The sequence below is a fragment of the Strix uralensis genome, chromosome 5 (genome assembly GCF_047716275.1).
Source record: "Strix uralensis isolate ZFMK-TIS-50842 chromosome 5, bStrUra1, whole genome shotgun sequence".
NCBI lineage: Eukaryota > Metazoa > Chordata > Aves > Strigiformes > Strigidae > Strix > Strix uralensis.
In genome coordinates, this window is record NC_133976.1 from 83,282,941 (window position 1) to 83,307,977 (window position 25,037).

At 40.0% G+C, this 25,037-nt stretch overlaps 1 protein-coding gene across 1 annotated transcript; it reads left to right on the forward strand.

The window, feature by feature from the left end:
• Positions 1-1,833: 1,833 nt before the first annotated feature.
• NDUFA9 (NADH:ubiquinone oxidoreductase subunit A9) lies at positions 1,834-22,321 on the forward strand. The gene is made up of 11 exons (XM_074872034.1): positions 1,834-1,948; positions 6,066-6,236; positions 7,042-7,139; positions 7,331-7,422; positions 10,414-10,555; positions 11,697-11,799; positions 12,469-12,536; positions 12,688-12,764; positions 17,369-17,464; positions 19,458-19,524; positions 22,041-22,321. Exons 1-11 carry the CDS (start codon positions 1,891-1,893, stop codon positions 22,209-22,211), a joined length of 1,143 nt encoding a protein of 380 aa, XP_074728135.1. The 5' UTR covers positions 1,834-1,890; the 3' UTR covers positions 22,212-22,321.
• Positions 22,322-25,037: the final 2,716 nt, after the last annotated feature.

A 25,037-nucleotide genomic window follows, 5' to 3' on the forward strand; every position in this document is an offset into this window, starting at 1 on the left:
AGCAGAAGACACATCTCCTGTTTTATAGTCCTTTGCCTTAGCCTTAATTCATCCTTCTCCTTCTAGTCCAAGCTTAGAATTTGCTACAAGATCACTTCCCATAGACGTTTATGTCACTGTACAGAACAATTAAGGGTCAAGTCCCCACAGCAGGAGGCTCAGACTTGGATCAAGAACAAGATGTGCATGTGAGATGCAGGAACTGGACAGACACTTTCATGTAGCTGTGTGCCATTTCTGAAATGAGGCTAGGTACCCAGTCCTGCTTGGTAAATTCGCACCGCTTTCCATGGGCACCCATTACATTTGTAGGTTGTGAGCATCGGCTTTCTTGTACCGTACCTAAGCACAACCGTGCACACTGGATTTCCCGAAGGCGTTGAGGCAGGCTGGGCCACTCAGAAAAGCTGTGGAGAGACCGTCAGGCATGATGAAGGTGGAGAGAGCAGTGGTGGGGAGGTAGTTTAGAGGTGGGAGGTGGAGGGGGCCTGCTGCTGTGGTTCCTGGGTACCAGCAAAGAGATGAGTATTTAGTTCAGTGTGCACCTGGCTTACACATCAAAGAAAAAAAGTGTGTTGTGGCAAAGAACTGAAGATGACCAGAGTTCACAGAGCATCAGATTTTCGCCCCAAACCCCAAATCACCTGCTTTGCCACAGCTCTTGCAGAACTGCCATTTGGATTTGCGTCAGAACAGAAGTTGAGTTAAAATCACGTATTTTGGAATCTGTCCAAATTGCCAGGAATATTCCCTGACTGTTCCGGCCTTTTACTGCGCTGATGTTTTAAAAACTTTTTGGTGAATATGAGCACCAGCTACAGTGGTGTAAGCCAGGTTACAAAAGAATGGCCATTTGTATTCAACACAGACCAAAAAGCAATGGGAACCCATGGGAAAAACAAGGCTATAATAGTGCCAGTGGCAGATTTAGAGTGCCCTGTGTGTGATCGTGATGCAACATTCACAGCAGCACTTGCTTAGGGGAAAAAGTCTCAGTGAAACGTTGAAGACCTATGATGACAGAGGGAGTTAGGAATTTTAGAGTGGTTGCATGTCTGTAACCATAAAATTGTTTAATCCCCATTTAAGGCTAATTTAATGAGGCCAGGTAATTAAAGGCGTAAGTAATGAGTTACTGAAAATGTTTTCAATCAGTCCAGCTCAGTAGTGGCCAAAGTTACTGTCATTTAATTGTTGGATTTGGCTTGTTTCCCACTAGGCACTCAGAAGCAGGCGCAAGGACCTGCGAGAGCAGCTCCCCTAGAAAGATGAATATTTAAGCTCAGGGTTTGCAAATGCACCTGCAAGTGCTGGGGGGATGTCATCCTCCCTCTGAAATCGCTCTCTTTGGTGCTTCTAAACGTCTTTCCCAACCCTCTGTGAGGCTACGACCTCAAGCATCCTTCCCTAGCCGTGCCCAGACTGGACACCACACCGGGTCGCGGTGCTCACGGCCCAGCCTCCACCGGCCCGCCTGGCTTCAGCCCACCGGCTCAGGAGCCGCTCGGCTACGAGGGGCTACGAGGGGCTACGAGTGCCCGCGGCTCATCGGCCGGGGAGGGGCTCGATGGGGCCGGCCGGAGCTGCGGGCGCACAGCGGCACAGCCCCGCCTGAGGGAAGCCCCAGCCCCAGGCCCAGGCCCCGCCACCTCCCTCCCCTCAGCGGGAGGCTGGGCGGGGCCCACCCGCCGGGCGGGGCCGCACGTGCCGAGGCTCCGCCCCCCCCCGCGGCAGCGCGGGCCCCGATACACGCGTGCGCACGGCGGAAGCCGGCTTCGCGCATGCGCACTCCGCCGCCCGCCCGGCCGGTCGCTCTTGCGCGTGCAGCGGGGGGAGAGGTTTGACCCCGTCCGCGCGCCGTCGCGCGCGGGGCTTGGTGGGTAACGCAAGATGGCGGCCGTGGCTCGCTGCTGCCGGCCTCCCCGCGGCCTCTTGTTGCCAAGGGCAGGTGAGTGTCACCGCCGCTGAGAGGCTGGTGCCGTGGTGCCGCTTCTCCCCGCGGGGAGCCGGGCTGCCTTTGCGCTCTCTGCTTGAGCCTGTACGGGGCTGCGCCTGCCCGCGGGCCTCCCTTCACTCCCCGTGGCGTCCTCGGGGCAGAGCTGGGGGAGGAAGCTCCCAGGGCAGCGTCTGAAAAGCAGCAGGCTAAAATAACTGTTTGCGGCAGAAGTGGTTGGTTTTCTGCCTTCCTCTTTTTTAGGGAACTCGGGTTTGTAGCCCAAAGGGCTGCATGGGATTGGATCGGGCTACCGGTGTGGCTGTATGCTGGGTTGTCTCGCTGGGACTGTCAAAATCTCAGGCGATGAAATGCTCCCCTGTAGGCTAAAAGTTTGGATCCTTTTACGATTTCTTAGGTGACCTTGACATTTTGGCCGTGGTCTATAAGCCCGCTCAAGTACCGAAATTACATTGAAAGCTTGTTTTTGGGCCTTTGCCACCAAAATAGAACCACTATTCAGTTAAACTGATTCAGCTTGTGCTCCTCGGTTGAGTAAAATGGGAGACGGCAAACAGGTTTTGTTGGTTGATAAAGGTGAGGAAGGAATTTAACATACTTTTAATTAGAGCAATGTGTCTTTTCAATAAAAAGATGGTTCTGGTTTACTGTGAATATTTGAGGTTTAATTCAAATGAGTGTTTATAAACTGCTTCAAATATAGAACGCAAAAATAAACTTCCAGTGACAAATAGATTAGGGTTAGTGAAGAAGATGATATCCTGCTTTTCTGGGAAAGAATCCCTGTGCAAGTCTGTTACACAGAAGCACAGAGCTTTAAACAGTGCTGCTCAGTCTGGAGATGTCATGGGCTGTGAAAGCTGTCTGGCTCTGTGAAGTTATGTTCTCCAGAGTTACTAAATGTTGCATTTTGATAGGGCTCCACATCGTGTGGAAGGTCCTTCACTGGTTGGGAATCTGTGTGTTGATCTCTAGCTTGCTTTTTTGAGTCTCATGGATGCCATTAAATCTTAACTTTTTTTAATAATATAGTAGTATTTGGTCATATAGCCATAGATGGTGCTAATTTGTGTCAGATCTTGTACAGTTATGGAACAAGAAAAGATGTACACCACTAAAGACTTTGTGGTGTAAGGCAAGCACCAACAGGTGTATACAACAGGTGGGAGAAAACAAAACATTAATTGGGTGTTATTCATTAGTGTGACAGTGAAGAGCCTGTCACCAATAGTTTTTGCAGAAATGACAGCAAAAACAACACAGAGCAGTTGAAAGATGTGTATTTTTTTTTTTTTCAGATTAACTTTCTTGTCATTCTTACGTGGGCTGATGCATTTAATAATACTTTTTTCAACAGGTGCTCACAGTGGATTGAAATCTTGTTGCTTTTAGGTTTTATATTGTAAAGACTGAAATGTGTTCTTGTCTAAAAGTAACAGAGAGAGTGTTAATTCTGCAAATATGAATATTGTGTATTTTTTTTTAAACAAACCTTTAGAAAGAGAAGTGTATGTAAACAAAGTACTGAGGAGTATAAGTTCAGCAAGCTTTCTCTTTCACTGTCTTGGCATACCATGTAGCTTTTTTGCATACTTGAAGGAATCCTGCTGGTCATGAAGAACCCAGACATTTTTCTGTGAGTCTGCTTTTCCTAAAAAATAAATTAAATAACAAAACCCTAGTTATCAGAACACTACGAGAATGAAGGTAACGAGATCATCCAGCTGTCTCCTTCAGTGTTATCCTTTACACTTGCACTTTTACTGAGCTTGGTTAATCTCCATTCTCCAGGTATCTGTTACGTAGGTACAGGCTTTATTCTGTACAGAGTATTCAGTATATGCTACTATTTTCATTTACAAGTTTGTTCTGTTGCTGTTTAAAAGAATAAGGAAAGAAAACAACAACCCTCCCCAAGAGTTTTGACCGTAAAAAGGTAGGGTATGGGCTGTATGTTTGTGTAGTCTGTGTCGGATAACATTGTAGGGGTAGCGTGGTAATGTGTTTTAAGATGTGCAGTATTGGAAATCCATTGAAATGACTGTCTTCACCTTCACTGTAATTCTGCAGAAGTATACACAAAGGTTTTAGAGGGCAATGTTAGATTAACTGGGTGATAGAAAAAGCAGAGAGTGAAGATAAGTGGTGAATATGGCAGTGATGAGTTGTCACATTCCTTAAAATTTCAGTCTGAGGTATTATAGGTTTAATACGAACATACCGTGTCACTTTTAAAACTGCATGTCAGGTTTTCAGACATTAATTGGATGCCACAGAATTGTGTATTTCTATTATACTCCAGCAGATCTTTGACAAGCAGTGTGATTTTTATTTTGTGTGTGTGTGTTTTTGTTTGGGTTTTTTGTGTGTTTTGTTGGGGTTTTTTTTTTTTTTTTTTTAATGAGTGCTTATCATAGAGTGTATTTTCCTTCTTTCTCATAGTTAGTCACAAGGTCTCTGCCTCACTAATGGAGAGGCCCTACATATCTGCCACTTTAAGACAGATACTCTGCCTACTTTAACTGTTCCTGAGCTTGGACCTGTTTTGTAGGAGAGTTGCTTTTTAGGAATTCATATACCTACTTGAAGCTTGCGTGGGTAGTATCTTATTTTGTCCTATTTCTATCAGCCAGTTGGGAGTATCGTTGCTAGACATAGTATATTTATTTGATAAATAAGTTTGATGAGTACAATTTTGATTAGTACAATATTTGATACAAGTGTATATGTGTGATTGCTTTATTTAGTTAAGTGGGTGTCAAACTACCTTTCAGGACAACATTGGAGATGTGCTATGTTTTATTATTCCAATTTGTGGGGTATGGAGAGAGGAGGGGTAGACAGATTTTTTTGGGTAGAGAAACACCTCCTTCAGGCACTGAAATATTGCTGGATTTTCTAGTTTGAAATGGCCAAACATACCATGTCCTTTTGATCTTTTTAACATCGTGGCTACATCATCAGTGCCACTTTGTAACTGGTAATACCTAACTGTATTGGGATGAAACATACGCTTTCAGTGTACAGTTGGGACTTTTTGTTGTTTTTTAATGCATCTGTCATTCTGATATCAAATACTAATCTTGGTTTTGTTATGATTCTTGCTACTTGGATTTATATGGGGAAGATTAAACTTGCTTATTCTTAGTCATAAAATGTTTATGGCCACAACTTACTAAAAGTTGAAGGTTGGTTCCTGGATTTCTGTTATATCCTCAGGCTAGTTTCCCAGTGCCAGCGCTTACAGTCTGCTCTTCTCAACAGCCAGATGTCTGCAGTGTGTTTATGCAATCTATATTTCATCTGTTCCTTTCTTTTTGAGCATGGATGCGTAGTAACACTAAACATTTCTGATTTCAAAAATCTCTTACAAGCAGTTTATTTCTTGCTTTTGGCTAACTTGGTTGGAGAGGACATATGTTTCTTCTTTTCAAACTCCCTGTTGGAGCTACCTTGTCAACTTATGTCAGTGTCCTAGTGACATCCAATTTCTGTCACTTTTAAGTTTTCATAGCTCCTTGAGGAAAGGAACAGCTTTGAGGCAATATTCTATGCATCATGGATCTGGCTCTTTGCATCTCTTCATTTCCCTTCGCTCCAGAGCTATGATACAGGAGGATTGCTGCCTCTTCCAACATTTGGGTCTGCTATATTTAGGCTGAGGTAAAAAATCTGGTTAACTGCATCTAGAGTGATTCTGAGGTCTTTGTCCCGCACATCCCAGGTCTGGGAGCAGGATGTGGATGTTCTCGGATGGGACCTGTAGCAAGCAGTCTTTATTTGTTTAACCTCTGTGCTTCACCCACCTTATACATCAAGTACTAATGCTAGCCATTTAAGCTTTACTTGCTGTTTAGGAACCGATAACCTTAGTCTGCTCCATTTGTGTCTTAGTTTGGTCTTTGACTTTTATCAACAACTCCCTCAAGCCTGCTGTCCTCTGACCTGTCCAGATGTCTCTGAAATAGCCTGTCAGGAGTCTTGACGTGGGGAATTTAGCTAAGGGAGATTAAAGAAAATAGATCTGTAATGAGAAGAATAACACTGACTATGGTTTGCCACTGCTAACTTTTAGCTTATATCACATGCTCTCTCTCGTTTTGTGTTGTAGGCCCTGGCACTTCTGTGTTAGCTGCAGCACCATCTGTGTTGCAGCAGCACCGCCAAGTTCATCATGCCGTGATCCCTCATGGAAGAAGTGGACGATCCTCTGTTAGTGGCATCGTGGCCACTGTCTTCGGGGCTACAGGTTTCCTAGGACGCTATGTTGTCAACCGTTTAGGTAATGTGCCCCAGGAGTGCTAAGTAAAACATTAATTGTTTAATGAAACTCTAGGTTTTTTTCCAGGTTGCAGGATAATATAGAAATCTCTGGCATTTTGGATCTTAAAAGTGTTTTGTATGATATTTTCGTAGTGTTTGGTCAGCTAAAGTGCCAAGATGTGACAATTAGTAAAAACTGTTTTAATCTAGGAAGTTTAGAATCTTTTGAAGATTGTTCAAGTCATTAAAATAAGTCATTCTCTTTCAAGTAGTGTTTTTCAGTCTGTAAAATGCGGATCTGAGGAGAGGTACAGCAGGTATTTGATTTTTCAGGTTTTGGCCTTATTAAGACATTTTACTAAAATGTTTGCAGGAATTTGATTGGAATTCTTTAAAATTGCCCTTTTGAATAGAAGTTTTAGAATATAACTCTTGCTTTTTTTTTCCTTCTCCTTTCCATGCAACTTCAAAAATGCAAATATCCTTAGATGTGACACCTTTTTAGGTATCGTACTATGGTTATAGCACACACAGCGATTTTTTTTTTTTTTTTGTTCTTTGTTAACAAGCTTCTTGCAAGCTTCTGTATTTTGTCTTACAAGCCCAAATACTCAAGTATGTCCCTGTTTAATAACTCCAATGATGTGGGTTCAAAAACTTACTTCTATTCTACTTTTAGCTTTGCAGATAACTATTCAAGATATCTATGTTTGTCGTGTTTTAATGCCAGGGAAAAAAAGAAAGTTTTGTATATTCAGAAGTTCATCTACTTAAGGTTATGTAGTACTTTGAGATAAATGAAACTTTATTTTTTGAACGATTAGGTCGCATTGGATCTCAAGTAATCATACCCTATCGCTGTGATCAGTATGACCTCATGTATCTGCGGCCGATGGGTGACCTGGGGCAACTTCTCTTCTTAGTAAGTCTTTTTCTTTGGCTTTAGATCAAATACAATACCATTGCTATACAAGGAAGTCTGTTAATCATTCTCAAAGTCAGAACTCCAACTATTGTTTAGCCTCTAAATGGAAATGGTGTGAAAGAGCTTTCTTTGATTATGCCTATTTACACATTATCTCATCTTTTTCCCATTTGATGCTCTGGTTACAGGAGTGGGACTGTAAGGACAAAGACTCTATCCGAAGAGCCGTGGAGCACAGCAATGTGGTCATTAATCTTGTTGGAAAGGAATGGGAAACAAAGTAATTTTCCTTTTTTTTTTTTCCTATATAGATAGATTTGCACCAGGTATTGGACATTGTAGCCATGTTTTACAGCATGTGTACAGGATGCAGTGACACTGACATTATTCTTGACTTCTGTGAAAAGGCAAAACTGAAATTTTGCATATAAAAGTTCTTCCATTTCTTTAAAGGGTTAACTATAGCCCTGGTTATGATCTGCTCTTAAAAAGTGCGTTCTTTTGATAATTTTCGAGTGTACAACTTTTGTTTTGTCAGAGAACAGTTCAATGTGCTGCTTTCATACACCTTACAGATGATTCATAGGTGTCTTCCTATAGTTGACAAAGGCTGTCTGCTTTCTGTAAGCTCATATTTACATTATTAAGAAGTGGAGTTTTGTCCTGTCAGTGGCATAGTGATGGATTGTAGCCTGCTAGAATAAGCTATGATCAGGCTTTTCCTGTTCTCTGATAAATGTTAGTAAACAGGAATAACTAATGGAGAGTTCCTAAGATTATGATTAATAACATCATTCCTTAATAGAATTTTGGCACAGAGACTATTGGCTACATAAGCGTTTTTTGCAGTAATTTTAAAAAATTATTAAAAAAAAAAAAGTTCCTGTTTGAAATCCATTTAAAAAAATCCCATTTTTTTTATTTTAAAAATACCTGTATTAGTCTCATTTTTTTGTGTGTGTGTGCAATTATATCCACTTTATTTAAAGCCTTGTGCAGAATTGCCAGACAAAAACTCATTAGTTGTGTGATTTGCCTTTATACGGTACATAATTTTGCTATTGTCACGGACAGAAATGTAGATATTAGTTTCATCTACATTGACAAGCCTAATGCCTTTGTTGCTCTTCGTTTTGTGAACAGCCATTTGATGTTCAAATCGTAGAATTAGTAGTCAAATTGTATTAATAGAAGAGAATTAGTAGTCTCAAATTGTACAGTTATTTTTCTTAAACTAGGTGCTTGCCAACAGACATACTGCTTCAGCTGTTTTTTATCTAGTCAAATATCATACTTAACTTCTGGGAAACACTTTGATGTCACATTCAAATTTGTAGAGGTACTTTCTTTTTCTGATAGTCACTTAGCTCTTTGTCCCACTGTTGGAGTCTGTAACATAGTTTATTTGAGGAAAAGCCCGCCAAACCTAAACTAACTTTGGTCTTGTGCATGTGACAAGGTTTTTGGTTCTTTTTATATCTTCAGACTTGGGGATATAGGTAAACATATACAAACCAACCTGTTAGGATTGTTTTGCATTATTTTTAAATTATGAACATAAGAGTTCAAATGCTTATTGCTCTCAAAACAGAAGAAATTTCTTTGTGATGTAGAAGTGAGGGAAGAAAAGAAAGTCTGTACAGTTGGCCCAAGGGCAATGTAGTCTCTATTTATCTTTCAGATACATGTTTCACATGTGCTTCCACTTTAAAATTTTTGGACTTGTGTAAAAAGTATGGTTTATATAAGGGAGGGTTTCTTTGTTATTGAAAGGAAGTGTGATGACAACAAGAAAAAGTTTCTTTCTAGTTAAAACCTCCCAAACCTTGTCACTCTGGTCAATTTTAACAGATTCAAAAGCAGAGGAGTCTTGGTACATGTTAAAAATTTTTGGATGTTCCAAAACTTACTTTGTGCAATTTGTATTGAACAGATGTTCTTACCATGTATTTTATACATGTTGGTATCAATGGTGGTGCTGGAACCTTGAGATAAAATTCTATGGTGTGTTAAACATGAGGTCAGGCTAATCATTGTAATCATCCCAAAGTCTCTGAAAAACTTAATCAGGAAAAAAAAAAAAGTAATGTTAGAAGTAGAGATCAGTCAAAAAAAAGTAAAGCCTGCTGTTAAATACTTTCCTCCTTGCCTAGTACTAGTGTACAGTCTCATCTGTGTATGTGATGTTGTTTAAAAACTCCATAGTTACAGGAGGGATGTTGTTCGTTCTTGTGTGTTTCTAAAATCTATTTTTGTGAGTAGAACAGGAGTGATGGTTCCCAGGATCAGATTAGTTATTGAAGGGTCAAAAATAACTTTTTAAGGCTTTCTTTAGACTCCAGTGGGATCTGAAGAGCTGTGGGAGTAGATAAGGACAGAGGGAGAGAGGCATTTGGACAAGATGTTTGTTACCCAAAGCAAATGGAAAAGATGGAGCAGGGTGCTTACAAGGACAATATAAAGACATGAGAAGCCAATTCTCTTTCTTGCAGTCTTGGGATAGCTGGAAAGAATTTTGGGATTGTTGCCAGCCTATAGTGTCAGTTCTGCTTGGAGACAGAGCTTCTGTATTGTTCTTGATCAGATGCCAAACTAGATTAGAGTTGAACCCCCTAATTTAGGCCCCTTGAATGCCATAAAGTGAGTGGAGTTGTTCTTTCTGCATACTTCTCCCTGAAGTCCCTTACAGCTACTATGAAATGGTTCTAACTGTTCTCTCAATGCAAAATTTTCCATCTGCATAAGCACCTGTGTGTTTTTTGTTCTGGGTTTTTTTTTTTTCCACTTCCCCCATACCTAGCATCGGCCTTAGGCTGCTCAGAATTTTTGAGCTCCTTTGTGGTGTAATTGAGTGCATCAAATCAAGTCAAATTTTGAACAGGTGTTGAAATCTGAGCAAAGCTGTCTTTTTAAAAGATGCAGCACTTCTCTTAAAAAAAAAAAAAAAACAAACAAAAAAACCAAACCGTTTTCACTTGGGAAGAGTTTAAGATTTGTCACAGACAAGTGAGCAAGAGGATTTTTTCATACTGATTAATCTTACCAGGTGAAAAAGCAGACAGTACTAAAGCTGTAGTTGAAACTTACTGTTGCATTTCACTTGCCTCTAGTTTTTATCATATGAAGAGTCCCTCATGAAAAAAACCTTATTTTCTAGCATCAAGATAGGTTTTTGAAATATATTAATGTAATATGTAATGATTGCAGTTTGCTTGGTAGGTAACCAGTGTTGATTGCTCTTAAAGTAAAATTTGGTTTTACCTTGTTTTAGAAACTTCAGTTTTGAAGATGAATTTGTAAATATTCCTGAAAGCATTGCACGGATAACTAGGGAAGCTGGTGTGGAAACACTCGTTCATGTCTCTCACCTCAATGCTAGCATGAAGAGTCCTTCCAAATACCTCAGGAGTAAAGTAAGTCTGGAATCCTTTTGAATATATTTTCTGAGAGCCTACTTTTTGGTTTGTTTGTTTTTGTTTTTTTTTTTCCCCCAACTGGATCTGTTTGAAGGAAATCAGTGTATGAATTTACTATGGAATGTTTTCTGCAGCTGAGGAATTTCTGAGTTACTGTGCTTGTTGAAGCTAGAAATTCTCCTTAGTACTTCATGTGCTTTGAAGGGAAATAGATCTTGTATTCCTGAAAACCCTTTCTTCTATCTTTGCATATCTTTGCATCTAAAATTACTGTCATTAAGAAAGAGGAACTAGTTTGATGGTTTGGGATCCGATATCAGGCCTAACATCTAAGGCTGGAATGACCTAGCAAAGTAAGTAGTTGATGACAAAATGAATGTTGCAAAGGCCTGTCAGTATCACGGTTACAGACCCTTGGAGTGGGGTTGTGACCTGCTTTTGTACTAAAAATAAATATGATTTTGGTATCCTATTTATTTTTTTCCTTATTAGGAGGTATAATTTTCTATTACTGACTTTGTTGTTTTAAGGTAGCTATTGTCCCAGTTTCAGCTATTTTTGTTTTGTTTGAGCTTACTGTACTCTGCCTTGTCTTTAGTATAAAAACTTTTGAAAACCAGGGTTAAAGTTTGGTAGCTCTCAATGTGTAACAACTCTATACGATAGTTAGGCCTTACTGTATTGGCCAGTACCATGTGAAAAGTAGATAGCTGCCACTGAAACTTCTAACTGTACTTAAGCAGTTCTTGGAGTGTTCTGGTAACATAGCAGGGGTTATGTAAACCTTCTGTTTTCTTCCAAGCTCTGGTCTGACATAAGCGAGAGAAGTACTTTAGGCTTCTTCCTTTTTGAGCTTTGTCACTTTAAATTTGTGTCACTTCACTAGTGAGACTGTATTGTATCTCAAATAGAAGAAATTATCTAAATGTTTGTGACACTTCTGGGACGTTCTGTGAGACCTTTATCTTAGCATAGCATCTCAAAGATCAAATGGCTCAGATATAAATAATTTTCATGCTGCTGATGGTGTCATTTCTTTCAGTGCTGTAGTCAGGATGTGTAAAGTTCTGAAAAGACATCGTCTTCTGGTCTGTTCAGAATGGATCTAATGAATGTGTTTATTTTAATTGAATGATAGGCTGTTGGAGAGAAAGCAGTGAGGGAAGAATTTCCAGATGCTATAATTTTGAAGCCCTCTGAGATGTTTGGGAGAGAGGACCGATTTCTCAATCATTATGCAAGTATGCACTCTTGAAATAATAAAACAATGTATGGTCTGTATACCTGTCTGTAGAGAACAGAGGAAAAATGTGATTTGCTTTTGAAAAGCAGAGGTATGTTTTTATCAGAATTGTATTTTGGTAGCTGAAGGTGTGTTATGGGAAACGTAATAAATTTTCATCTCATGACTGAATTCTTTCTGAATCTAGTTAGACTTTGATTTATTTTTATTTTTTTTAATTTACATTGTTCTGAGCTAAGGTCTGGTCATCTTAACCCTCAAAGTAGTTTACCCTGAAAGTATTTTTTTTCAAGTTGGTAATGCTCAAATGTAAAAATTGGCCTGAGTTCTTCTGGTCTCAGAAAAACAGTAATGGCTCTAATGTATCGCCAATGAAATTGCTAGACAGAATAGAGTGGAATCTCTTTCTGTCTTGCAAAGTTGAGATATCTCTCAACCACTTTAAGTAAACAGTAAATACAGCCTCCCCATCATTGTTAATAAAAAACCTAAATGTGCGTTGAAAACCGCACTACTGAAATTGGATGGTAATTCTTCCCAATTTTTTTTTTAAGTCAGTTTTCAGAAGAGATGCACACTCAGTGTAGTGCAAAATATATTGGTTATTTACTTACTGAGAGGATTCACAGATTTTTATTCTCAAGTTATGTATGTGTCTTTCTATCAGACATGCGCTGGTTTGGTGGTGTGCCTCTTATTTCTCTGGGCAAAAAAACAGTGAAGCAACCAGTATATGTAAGTTTTCAATAAAACAAGACAATCCCAAATCCTCTGTGTGTGTGTTGGGTTAGTTTATTCTTTTCCCCTTGTAAATCACTTCTGAAAGAGGAGTGTGTGCATGCATTCCTGTTTTCTGTTGGTAATTGTCTGAATTTGTTTCTCACAGGTGGCTGATGTAGCAAAGGCAATTATTAATGCAATTAAGGATCCTGATGCTAAAGGAAAAACATACGCCTTGGCTGGGTAGGTTACTTTTCTGATTCCAATTAACTGAAGTACTTCTTTTTGGTGTCATTTTTTGGCATGCTGCACAGTACATTTAATTTCTCCATCCATGCACACAGTTTGAGCTGCAATAAATTCCACCTCCTTTTTGGGAGGAAAAATGACTCAAGCTGTTATTGTGAGTACTCTGAAAATCCTAGTTTGGGCCCCATTGCATTTAATGTTATGTATGTGCACACAAAGAAATAGGCGGTCTGGGGAAACATGCTAGACAACATAGATTGGGAGAAAATTCTGCTAAAACTGTGTGGAAACCACCTGGAATTAGAATGGGTAGAGACAGCGGATCTCTTGGAATATTTTGTGTACAAAAGCTCTGAGTCAGAATAGGTCATTAGCATTAAGAATAAACATGGCAGATGCCAAGGTAATGTTTTGATACTGTGACATAGCACTGGAACTGGTCTTCGCCCAATATATGTGGTAAAAGGAACATTAGATTCATTGATAAAGAAAATAATTGCTAATTAGTCAAGATATGAGTGATGCTGAATGGCTCTTTTTTCTATTGCATGCATATCTCTGTCTTTCCCACCTTATACACTGAAAGTGTGCATAGTACCTGGATTTTGCAAAAGGCTTATCCGAGATTACATTGTTTTTTCCCCTGTTCATTTTGTGACGCAGTTGCAGTGACAGCTCTTTATTTCCCTAGTACAGAGATCATTGCTGGTTCATCTTTTACTCATGTGATGTCCCTTTCGTCAGTGCTGTAACTGAGCTGTTGAGGAAGATGTTACCCTGGCAGCTAGGCTGGCTGTGCTGTATGCTGGTGTTCTGGAAAAGGCAGCAAGCAGGTCTTCAACTTCTTTTGGATCATGCTGAGGAACTTCTCAAAAACTAGCAGAATAAGAGAAAGAAGTAACAGTGGTCTGAAAGGACTACTGACAGCAACAATAAGGTTATTAAGTAACTTGAAGCTGCTTTCAGATCACTGGGATGATACAAAGTGTCACACTAAACAAGTGGAAACAAATGCTAGGCAGCCTTTCAAAACTGCTTTTTTAATCAAAAAGAAAAGATACGTAGGTGTCATATGGACACAACTAATGCAAAAGCACAAACTGACAAAATTAAGCCTATGAGTGAGTATTTTATCTCTTGAGGGCAGACTTGAAGATGGATATGTATCCAAAGGTGCGTGTCTTAAAAGGGAGTGATGCCTGGTTTCAGGTTCCTCTCTTTCTCAGCAGAAGCAACTGCTCCAACTGCAGGAGAAATTGAGAATTACACACTAAATAGAACATTATTTGCAGCCAAATGGGAGGGCAATTGGCTAAACTTCGAATGTATTCTTACGGTTTCAAAGTCTCATTTTTTGGCAATTTACAGAAGGCCAGGAGGTCAGTGCCCAGGTTTCAGAGGCAGGAATTCGAGCAAAGATGCCAGGCTCTCACTGCAAGGAATACATTTTCAGGCACCTAACAATGACTGAAAAGACTTTGCATAAATGATGGTCTAAACCAATGATCCAAATCAGTGTTGGAAAAAACCAAAGGAACTCTGCAGCATAACCCTTGACTTAAAGCTGTATGAGATGCTTTTTTATTCTTTTTAAAAGGAGTTACCAGTTTGAGTTTAAATACTAATTTTGTAAAAGAGCTTTCTATTTCTGTGGTTGTTTGTGGGGTTTTTTGGTGTAGTTTTCTTTTTCCTTCTTACTATATGGTGGAATAGTGTTTTAACTATGACAGCTAGTGGTGTCATTGCTATTCCTGAATGACTGAATAATTTTTTACGGTTCTTTACCTGTTCCCCTCTTTCCCCCATGGCATTGGTTTTGCTTCATCCACTCGTTAAATCTTCCATCTTGAATGGTAATGCTCTCTAGAGCTTGCTCTCTGCTAGTATTGTGATTAACGTAATGACACTTCAGTGTCATCCTGTTCTTGGTGCAGTTGTATTGTTAATTTTTGCTAATTTGTAAAGGAACAAACAGTATTTTCACATTTTTAAGTTTGGCTGTACTATACATCCTTATGTGGTTCTTACATAGCAGGAATAAAAGTTAAATTGGCTTATACTACCTTTGGGTAGGCATGAGGATGTTAGTAAAAAACCCTCTAATAACTAATGAAAACAGAGTGTGGTTTTTTTTTTTTTTCTCAGCTGAGTAAGTAAATTTGATACTACTACTTTTTGCTCTGTTTCTCTTGTAAGTTCTATTAACAGAAGAAAACTTAATATCTTGGTTTTGGTGGTGGTCCTTTAGCGTAACTTCAGAAATGCAGGTTTCTCTCAGGTTCTATAATCCGGCCACCTGGATGAAGTTGATAAGGAGTTTCGGGTGCTGAATTCTTTTGAATTCTCCCAAATATGCTGACCTACCTTTAAGTATATCCATTAGAATTTTTTGCCCTAATTTGCTTTTACAAACTAAAGTAGTAGCAATTTGGGGCTCTGTCTTTTTTCCCAGCATTTATCAAAAAAATATGTTTGTGGTTATTACATTGCTGTTCTTTCTGGAGAACATGTCAGTTGAAGGCTCAGTTTTCATGTGGGCAACCTCAGACCTTGACATTTTTGAGATTTTGGGTTTATCAACTGAAATTCATGTTCTTTGTGTCAGAGTTCTGGATTTTTGGACTGTGTGAAGTTTTGCGTACTTGGACAGTTTTGCTCCTAGCGTGATTTCATTTTTTGGGGGGATTTTGATTCCAACAGTAATTCAGTGTCTCCTATTTAAAAAAAAAAACAACAACAAAACCCAACAAAAAACGTGGGAAGAGACTGAAGATGAAAAAAAACTACAGTCTTATTTTTAGGAGGCCCCTACCTGGGAAGTAATCAGTATCAAAATGATTGTTGTGTCACTGAGATCTCTGCCTTAGCTGAAAATTGTATAGTGAATCGTTAGGAGACACGCATTTTTGGTGTGTTCGTTGCTGCTTTGATCACAATCAGCAGGATGTAATTGTGAAGGCTGAAACACCAAGTGACACACCAGTGCTCAGCAGTGTGCTCTAGTGTGTTGTTGTGAAGATTTTCAGAATGTTTTGGAGTACCAGCAAGTTGCCTTGAAAGCCAAGGGAGATATCTGTTTAAGTCTGAACCATCTATAAAGATAAGAGTATGAAAATGCTGAGGCAAAGTCTGAACAAGAAAGGAATGGGAAGTCTCAATGGTATATGTTTCTCTTAAACTACCCCAGGTGTGCAGGAGACTTGACTGCTTCCTTCCCTCCATCTTGAGAGGGGGAATGCATTCTTTTGGGGGAATTTATCTTGGTTTCTTCCTCTTGCTTTTGAAGAGAACAGTCTGTTCTTAGTCAAGCAAAGGCAAGTGAATCAATTTCCTTGCAGCCATTTGCTACCAAAGATGGGTTGTCTTGTTAACAAACCTTTCTGAATTTTACCATTTGCTTTCTGGCTTCCTTCTATTACAAACTGCCAAGTGGGCTTGTACAAATTCAGTCCTGTCACAGTGCTGAAAATCTTGTATTCAGAGTTTGAGTCAGCATGAAGGAGGCACATTAAAGGTGTGATTTAAAAGTACACAGAATACACTTTATTCAGTATGACTGTGGTGGATTAGCCTTGGCCAGCAGCCAGATGCCCACCCAGCTGCTCACTCCCCCTCCTCAACAGGACAGAGAAAATAGTATGAAAAGCTTATGGGTTGAGATAAAGACAGGGAGATTCCTTACCAGTTACAGCCATGGGCCAAACAGACTCGACTTGGGAAAAATTAATTTAATTTACTGTCAATTAAAATTAATTTGAATAGTGTGAAATAAAGGCAGAAAGAATAAAACACCTTCTCCCTTCCACCCTTTTCCCAGGCTCAGTTTCAGTCCTTCACTCCTGACTCCTCTAGTCCCCCTCCCTGAGCAGTGCAGGGCGATGGGGAACAGCAGGTTATGGGGTCAGTCCATAACGGCTCCTCTCTGCCTCTCCTTCCTCCTTCCACTTTTGCCCAGCTCCATCGTGGGCCCTTCCACAGACTGCAGTCCTTCAGGAAAAACCTGCTCCAGCATGGGCTCCCCATGATCCACAGGGGAATCTCTGCTCGGGTGCCTGGAATGCCACCTCCTGCTCTCACCTTGGTGTCTGCAGGGCTGTTTCTCATGCTTTTTTCTTCACTCCTCTCTGCCTGTGTCTGGTGTTCTTGCCCTTCCTTAAATGTTTTCCCAGAGGTGCCACCATCTTGTCTGAGGGGCTCAGCTGTGCCCTGCAGTGGGTCTGTTGGAGCTGGCTGTGCCCAGCACGGGGCAGCCCCGACCCCTCCTCATAGGCTGCCCCGTGGCAGCACGTGGCCACTGGCACCCAACGCAGTGACGAAACAATTCTGCAATTTGTCACGCTGTTACCATTGCTGATGTCAGATGATATGTTTTTCTAATTTAATCCCTCTTTATTTCAAACAGTACAGAATCTGGAGAGCCAAAATTTATTCCTCTCTTGTGAGGAAATGACAGATCTGGCAAATCTTAGAAGAATTATTAGAAGAAAACAGGCCCTTGGTAGGCTTAGGGGTGGAGGACTTCAAAATTTTTGTCTCTTGCTGCAAATATTTAAATATACCTAGCTTACCTATAATGTTTGTTGCTTTTTTTTTTTCAGACCTAACCGATACCTTCTGTATGACATGGTTGAATACATCTATGCAGTTGCCTTTCGAACCTTTATTCCCTATCCACTTCCACGTCCTCTCTACCAGTAAGTGAGACCCTTCCTTCACTAAGAACTTGGGATCCATCAGGCAGCACAGAAGCATAAATAACCATTACATTGGTTATTTAATATTGCCAGTTGTGACTTAACATGGTAGGATTGTAGACACTGGCTTTCCCTAGGTACTCATTAGCTAGCTTTGAGTCTTCTGCTTAGGCACAGGCCCGCATTTAATGAGCTACTGTATGAAATGTGTGCTTGTAATAAACTTAACTATTTATTCCAGAGTGATTGAATGGCTTTGCTGAGTCAAGAAGGAGCAAGAGGTCGAAAGTAGAGACATTAATGAATTAAATGAACTTTTAATAGTACCACAGGGAAGAATCTATGTGTATGTTGCTGACCGTAGGCACTGACAGATTTTTCTGCAGCTTCTTAAGCTATTGCTACTGTCAGCTGTCCTTCCAGTCTGGTGAGCACTGCTGCCCAGGAAGCAGAGTTGCAGTAAGGGTGTGTCTGGATATTGACTTTCTAGTTCAGTCTGTTGTATTGATTTGAGTCAGTGTTGGAGATAAGTTTGTACTGAGATCTTGGCCTGGGAATTTGAGCAGTGCAGTTGTGAGCAAGCATTTCTGTGTCTACGATATGAGGGCAGTAACATCTCTAGAAGATGGTAATAAATTGGGAGATAAGAAGGGAAAGGTGTAACATCACTTCAGTTGACTACAGTGGATGGGCTGCGAAGGCTCTGTTTGCTAGGCTGAGCTGCCTCTGCAGGTGTGTGTTTTGGCCTCAGGGGGCACTGAGGATAGAAGATGATTTGCTGAATTGCAGCTACTGAATAATAGTCCATCACAAAGCGCAGTATAAGTCTGAGTCTGGGCCTAGTCCTTAAGACATTAACCACATCCTCTCGAAGACCTACTTCAAACAGTAAATGCCATTTCAGAAGTTGTCCTCGGTGTGGTTGAGATGTGTTAATATTTGGGGTGCTGGGCCTTCTCAATTTTAGTACAATGCGAACTAATATGCTAAAAAGTCACCAATGTTAGAACCCTCTTACCAATCTGCTAATAGGACTTCACGTTGGATTCATGTAACTGATGATGAATAACGCTGGAACAACATCTTAAACTGTTGTGGCTGTTTCTGAATTGGCTGTAGAGGCATCAGGTTAACATGGCTCAGCTGACAAAGAGCAGCTTGTTAAAAAGTAACTATGTGGGTGCTTATTAGTTTTACTAATTATGTTAATGTTATGCTTTTTCCTTTATGGGCTAAACTATGTAGTATTTCATATTTTTTGAGAAAAGAGTGCATCTAAAAGATGGATAAGCTTAGTTGTGTTTATGTGCAGTAACTTAGTAACACCCTAGTCTGCCAGGTGAGCACTTCAGTAAGAGATTCTACCTTGAATACTGTTGGTCCTGAAGACACTGAGCAAGAGCTGTAGTGTTTTCTGCCAGATTTTCTTTTTTTCAAGGGAAACTTCATTTCTGGAAATGGCAAATATACCAATCCTCATCCTTTTTATAGATGCAGATTGCTCCAGATTCCATCATCTTGTTTGTACTGCTGTTAACTCAGTTGTCAGCAAGCATGTTTTCTCATGGAGACATTGAATCAAACTTCGTGACTAATGGGATTACTGCCTACATTACTAGGGAGCAGAGTTTGGAGGAAAGGCAGGGACAAGACTGAACCCTCTGGTGTGTGGGGAATTGGATGTGGAGGCTTACTTTCCCCACCCAGTAATGCTCATTTTTACTTCTAGATATCTGCTCCTCCATTCCCTTCCAAAGTAAAAGAATAAGAGATCAAATAATGAAGTAGTAAAGAGTCAAACTTACCAGAAGCACAACTAAGAACTTGCTGGCTGGCACATTTACTGCCTTAATGTATTCATAGCTTGCAAGAACAGCTACAGAAGAAGCTCTTGCTCACTGTCTATTAAGCGTGAAATATTTTTACCAGTTCTTGTTTTCTTCTGTGCATCTGGATAATGACTATACTTTTGCAATACTCTTTCTGATTACAGTTTAGTTGCAAGATTCTTTGAGATTAGTCCATTTGAACCATGGTTAACACGAGACAAAGTGGACCGGGTAAGTGTAGGAGAATCCACAAATTCTTCTTGGGAAATGTTTCATTGTGTATTTATATATTGTCTTTGTAGTTTTGCATTTAAGGAGTGCTGAAATGTGTGTACATCATGTGGTATAGTATTTCAGTCAGTCCAATGCCTAGAATTTGATTATAAAGAATTGCTTTCAGACTTTTTGGATACTACAATAAAATTTTTAAAGATGTCTATATACAATCTTCCTCAAAAATGGTTATGATTCCTGCCATACAATTGCTGCAGCTGCTGTTCTGAAATCTTGCTCTTTAACTTATTTGTCCAGACCTGTTATAGTGCCAGGGGGATACACTGTCAAAGCAGTCTGGAGATTCCTCTGGCGTGGTCTTACAAAGACTTAGTAAGAGACAGACTAACATAAATTTTGTTTTAAAAGGCATCATGATGATCCAGTCTTTCCCCTAGCGTTGATGGAGGAACAGTAATTAACATATTTCTCTAAATACATTTAAGAAAGTGATTGAAACAATTGGTGAGAGGATTATGTATCAAGAAGTAATGTGATGGGGGTGGGGAAAGGGCTTAACCTTCTTAAGTGTTAAAAGTGGTCAAGGCTGCAGGCTTTGCTGTGCCCCCTCCCCCCAAAACACATAGCAAAGTCAAAGTAGAGATTGGATGTGCAATGTGCACCTAAGTGATGGGCGCAGGGGGTGCTCCTCACTTTTAGGTAACTAGTGAGTTTATGTACCTCTAGATGCATTAAAATCACTCATACCATCCAGATAATGGCATTTTTGACAACTCAAGTTGAACTGTCAGCACTAGATACAGCCCAAATTCTCACTTAACGTTAGACCGCATTTCTCGTGAACATGTTGTAGCTTCATGTTTATTCCTAACTTCTCAGAGTGGCTAAGTGGGGGTGGCGAAATAACTTGCAAAAAACCAACTGCAAGTGAGGAAAAAGTAGGATTTAGCAAGTATTAATGTCAAAACTGTTGGCATATGTATAGGTTAGCAAAGATAGTCATGTACTCTAACAGTCTCTAAGCTTGCTGCTCTCTGAAGGTATCCCAACTATTTTGCAGAGTTGGAGTTTTAATGCCTTTTGTTATGATGCACTAGCCATAGCCTATTTTGACCCGATTGTCCCAAAATTAATTTGAGATAGGACTACTGTGAATCTGGGAGAATTGGGTCCTATACTTAGAGCTGTTTACTGAATAGCTGTAAGCAATTAATCTCTATGTTTACATTTCTCCATCTGTTAAATAAACTGGTTTCCTATTCTGTTTGGAAATAATTGTGAAAAACTGTGGACAGTATGTGTAATAAAGGAGGTAAGCTTATTCACAGTCTAGTGTAAAACTGTTTTTTTCCTTTTCCCCCAAACCACTGACTCATCCCTCATACTAGAGAGAGTTGGCATGGTAGTTCTATTGGCTGTATTAGCTCAGGATGTAGATGCAACATCTCCTGAAAACCTTACTTCTATCTGCCTTTGTAGTTTATAGGGTTACATTTCATAAAACAACCCCACACCAAATCAGTAAAGCTACTGCAATTCAGCTATAGCATAGATAGTGTGAGAGGGCAGTTTCTCCATGTCACTTCTGTGTCTGATCCTGTTTCCCATCTTTTCATCCTAATCTACACAAAATTAGATGTGATTGACTTAAAGACCTTTCAAGGAGTAATAGCATAAGAGAAATCCTCATTTTCTAAGATACAGGTCATATGTGTTGTAAATATGGTAATAGAATTAAATATTTGTCCTGTACAGGACCCTGTTCTAAACCATAAACAGAGAAAAACAACCTTCCAGAGGTGATAATTCAACATACATTTTCTTGACAAAGCAGAATGTATATAATTGCAGTTGAAATATGCCCTTACAAGTTTGGCCTAATTCCATGGTTGCAATGCAGTCATCTTCCTGATAATGTATACCTGATGGAGAAAAAAACGAAGATGTTTTCTGCATATCTCACTGCTATTTATTCCTGAATCTAAATCTGAAGCCTGAAGGACTTTTTCCCAGATGCAGAACATCTGTATCTCCTGTCAAAGTACACTGGGTACTCAATACCTTGTATAATTATGCCATAGTTCTGTAGGGCCATGTTGAATCTTTTCTTCCTCCTAAGGAAAAAACAGACAAAATCAGTCAAGGAACTGGGACTGACACACAGTTGACTTGAGCCCACATTTGTGTTTGAATAGGTCTTCAGACCTACTACAAGATACAGCTGTGTACTGTATTGTGGGGTTCTTTCTTGGGGGAAGCAGTCTTGCGTCAGCAGCCTTGAAATTGTAGTAGAATCTCCCAAGAGCTGCCATTTGTAGAAAATTTTGAGACATAAAATGTTTCTAGTACTATGGATTTATGCAAGTTTGTTTCCGTAAAAGAAAAAAGGTGGCCTCAGGTATAAGTGCATAATACTTTGTTTTAGTACGTGAATGATTACATTGGGTGTAATCTGTTTATTTTATCAAGTGAATTCCCTCTTCTCCCCTGCCCCCTCTCCCTTGTTGTTAAAGTTTCACACCACAGACATGACACTTCCCGACCTTCCTGGTTTCGAAGACCTGGGTATTCAACCAACATCTCTAGAACAAAAAGCAATTGAAGTTCTGCGCCGTCACCGCAGATACCGCTGGTTGGATACTGAGCTGGAGGAAGCAAGACCAGCTAAGACACAACCTGTGTAACAGCTGATAAGGTGGTTACTTAATGCTTCTTAAACTGCCTTTGTTATGACCCAATTTGTTTGGAGAACTGTGTACATACTGAGTAAAATATATTAATCATGTAAACTATATTTCACCAGTGTTGTCTTTTTCAATTATAGAAGACTGTCATTGAAATGCAATTTTTCTCTTTGAACGGTCACGAAAACAAATTACATACTGTTGCTTAGCTGGTAAGCATTAAAATATTTTGAAGGTTGGGACTAGAGGGAATGTGTCTTAACACTAGCCAGTTTCTCCCTTGGCCCTCAAGGCAAGTGTGTCACTGAGCTTTAGTAAGTGCTCAACTGATTTGAAGAACATTTCAGTTCAGGACTATGTCTCCTAGAACATTTCCTATAGGGATTGCTGGTCCTGCCACCTATTCAGATTACGAGGTCTCAAATAAAGTCCCTTTTTAAGTTCTTGACTCTTCTGAGCTTTGTTTTCTGCCCTGAGCGCAACTATTATAGAAAATGCCAACCAAAATGACACAAGCAGTTTCTAAGGTCAAGGAACCTCAATCAGACATGTAAACAAGTTACTACGTGTCGCCTGATCTCTTGTGGTAATTGTGTGCTGTGGCTCATAGACATGAGGAAATGTGTCATTTCTTCCATTTTTAAATGAGAAAGTCTAATTATTTTTAGATGCTGAAAGCTTTTATGTGCTGGGACATTGTCTTTTAGTAAGAGAGATAAGCTTTGCTTCAGGATTAAATATTTTCAATTGTTTTAAGATCAAGGAAAGATCCGTGCCTGAGTTTGATCAAGAACTTTGTTTCCCTATCCAAAGAATTGCTGGAGGCTTTTGGTTAAATTTTGCAGGGACATCGTTTGCTAGGGTGCAGCTTAGAGCTGAGTGAGTCTGTGCACAGGACTGAGAGCAGAGATCTAGATTTTCTATGTGCACTGCAGTGTTCTGATGGCTTCAAGATGTGAAGGAAGACAGTTCTTGACTCAAGGAGTGAGCTGCTAGTTCTGGGAGTAGGACAAATCACATGAACTAGGATGAGTGGAGATTGGTGTGGAAACTGGTTTTAAACTGGGGCTGAGAGGGAATAAAATGACAGAACATTTTGTGTTTTCACCTCCAAGTTTCCTACTACTTGCCTTTGGATGTGAAATCGGAGGGAAGGATCTGTGACAAGTTGGACAAATGGGTATCAAAGGTAGAAGCCTAATAGAGGGGAAATCTGAAGTGGAGAATGGGATGGAATAGGTGATGAAAAAGGAGAGTAGGAGAGAGAGAACAGACAGATTTAAAAGAACAAAAAGGTCAAGGTTAGGGAAAGCACAGAAGTCTCTTGATTAAATCACACTGCTGACAAGACCAGAATCTTGCTATTTCTGTATTATTGCCAAACTACGTGAAACTCCTGGGCAAAGTGTTTCCTAAATTTCCACAGATTCCACATAAAACTTACTGCTGCTAATGCTGCTCTGTTAGGAAGAGGTAGGCTTTTGTGATAATATGAATTTTTGATCCTGCCTGCTATGTATTCAATTTGGCTCCCATGAATTGTTTATTTGTCTTTTGATAACAAGTTCATTTGTTTTAAAATAAATCTGCCAATCCAAACATTCAAAAGCTAGGACAAACTAGAAGCAAAGTGCATATTGTTGATAATTTGATCCTTTTATTATTTTTCTGACTGTATGCTTTTTTCCATAAGACCCTAGCTGTAAATAAGTAGCCTCATTAGTGCTCAATTAATATGTGTAGCCCTGATCTTGACTTATTGCATGTTATTCACATCCTGCTGTGAAAACAGTACTATTTCTGAACTGTTTCACAAGTGCACATAAAGTACAGAGATTTGCAATTATCATGATAGTTCTGTGTGGCTAACCAGCAGTTTCCATTTTCAGATGACAAACTGAGGCAGAAAAAACCATCAAAGGTAATGCTAGGTGCCAATTCTGGGAATGCTTACCATAATGCAGTGATTTTCTTTTTTTTTTTTTTTCCCCACTCAAAGCACAGCTTTTCCAGTGGCTTCAGTTACACCACAGACCACTCCTACAGGATCTTAATTCAGACAGCCATTAGACAGAGAACACGCAGGTGATGAATACCTATGAAAAGTTTGCTTTAAGCAGCCTGTTCCACATCAGGTAGTAATACTGGTGAAGTGGAGTATCCCATTAGTGCTCAGCTGCTGCTGCTGCAAGTTTTGTTTCCCACAATACTTTGCCTTACATAGCACTTCTGCTCCCTACCTTGTAGAAACTACAATGTGATTTCTCATTATTTATCCTTCCAAAACAATTTCTTTAGGGGTCTTGAATGTTAGAAAAAAAAGTCACTTATTTTGTAGTACAGTCCTGAATACAAAATTTCTATAAATCAGTTTCATCTGTGATTTTTATCCCTCCTCGTTTATCAGTAAGGATCTTCTTTCTTATCCCCTAGTTTCTCAGCTTGCAATAGTTTTTCAGCCATTCTGCAATTTGTGAAGTACTGCAGGTCCTTTAAACGTGTGGACTCAAGGCTCCTGCTAAAAACACCTTTGTGGAGGAAAGGAGGGGCTGTTGTTTTGCACCCTCCCCACAAGAGGTCACTGGTGGAGCAGAAAGTGGCAACGGTCTTTAAGCCTGCTGGGTGCCTCGTCTTGCAACCTGTCTCCTGCTCAGACTTTGCTGTTTCTCATCTCTGTTCCTTGCCTGCACGCAGCCAGAAGGCTGTCCAGAAAGGGATTTTTCAGCTCAACAAATTTAGGTACAGTGGCATAATAATACATGGCACTGGTACCATCTGTGGCTGACAGGGAACCTGTGTTGGTCCTTTCCCAGCACGTAGTCATCT

Excerpts from the sequence above, each read along its gene's own strand:
- NDUFA9 (XM_074872034.1), top strand. The coding sequence starts at position 1,891 with ATGGCGGCCGTGGCTCGCTGCTGCCGGCCTCCCCGCGGCCTCTTGTTG. Across the intron at positions 1,949-6,065 it reads CCTCTTGTTGCCAAGGGCAG|GCCCTGGCACTTCTGTGTTA; the intron begins GTGAGTGTCACC and ends TTTGTGTTGTAG. Across the intron at positions 11,800-12,468 it reads ATTTCTCAATCATTATGCAA|ACATGCGCTGGTTTGGTGGT; the intron begins GTATGCACTCTT and ends TCTTTCTATCAG.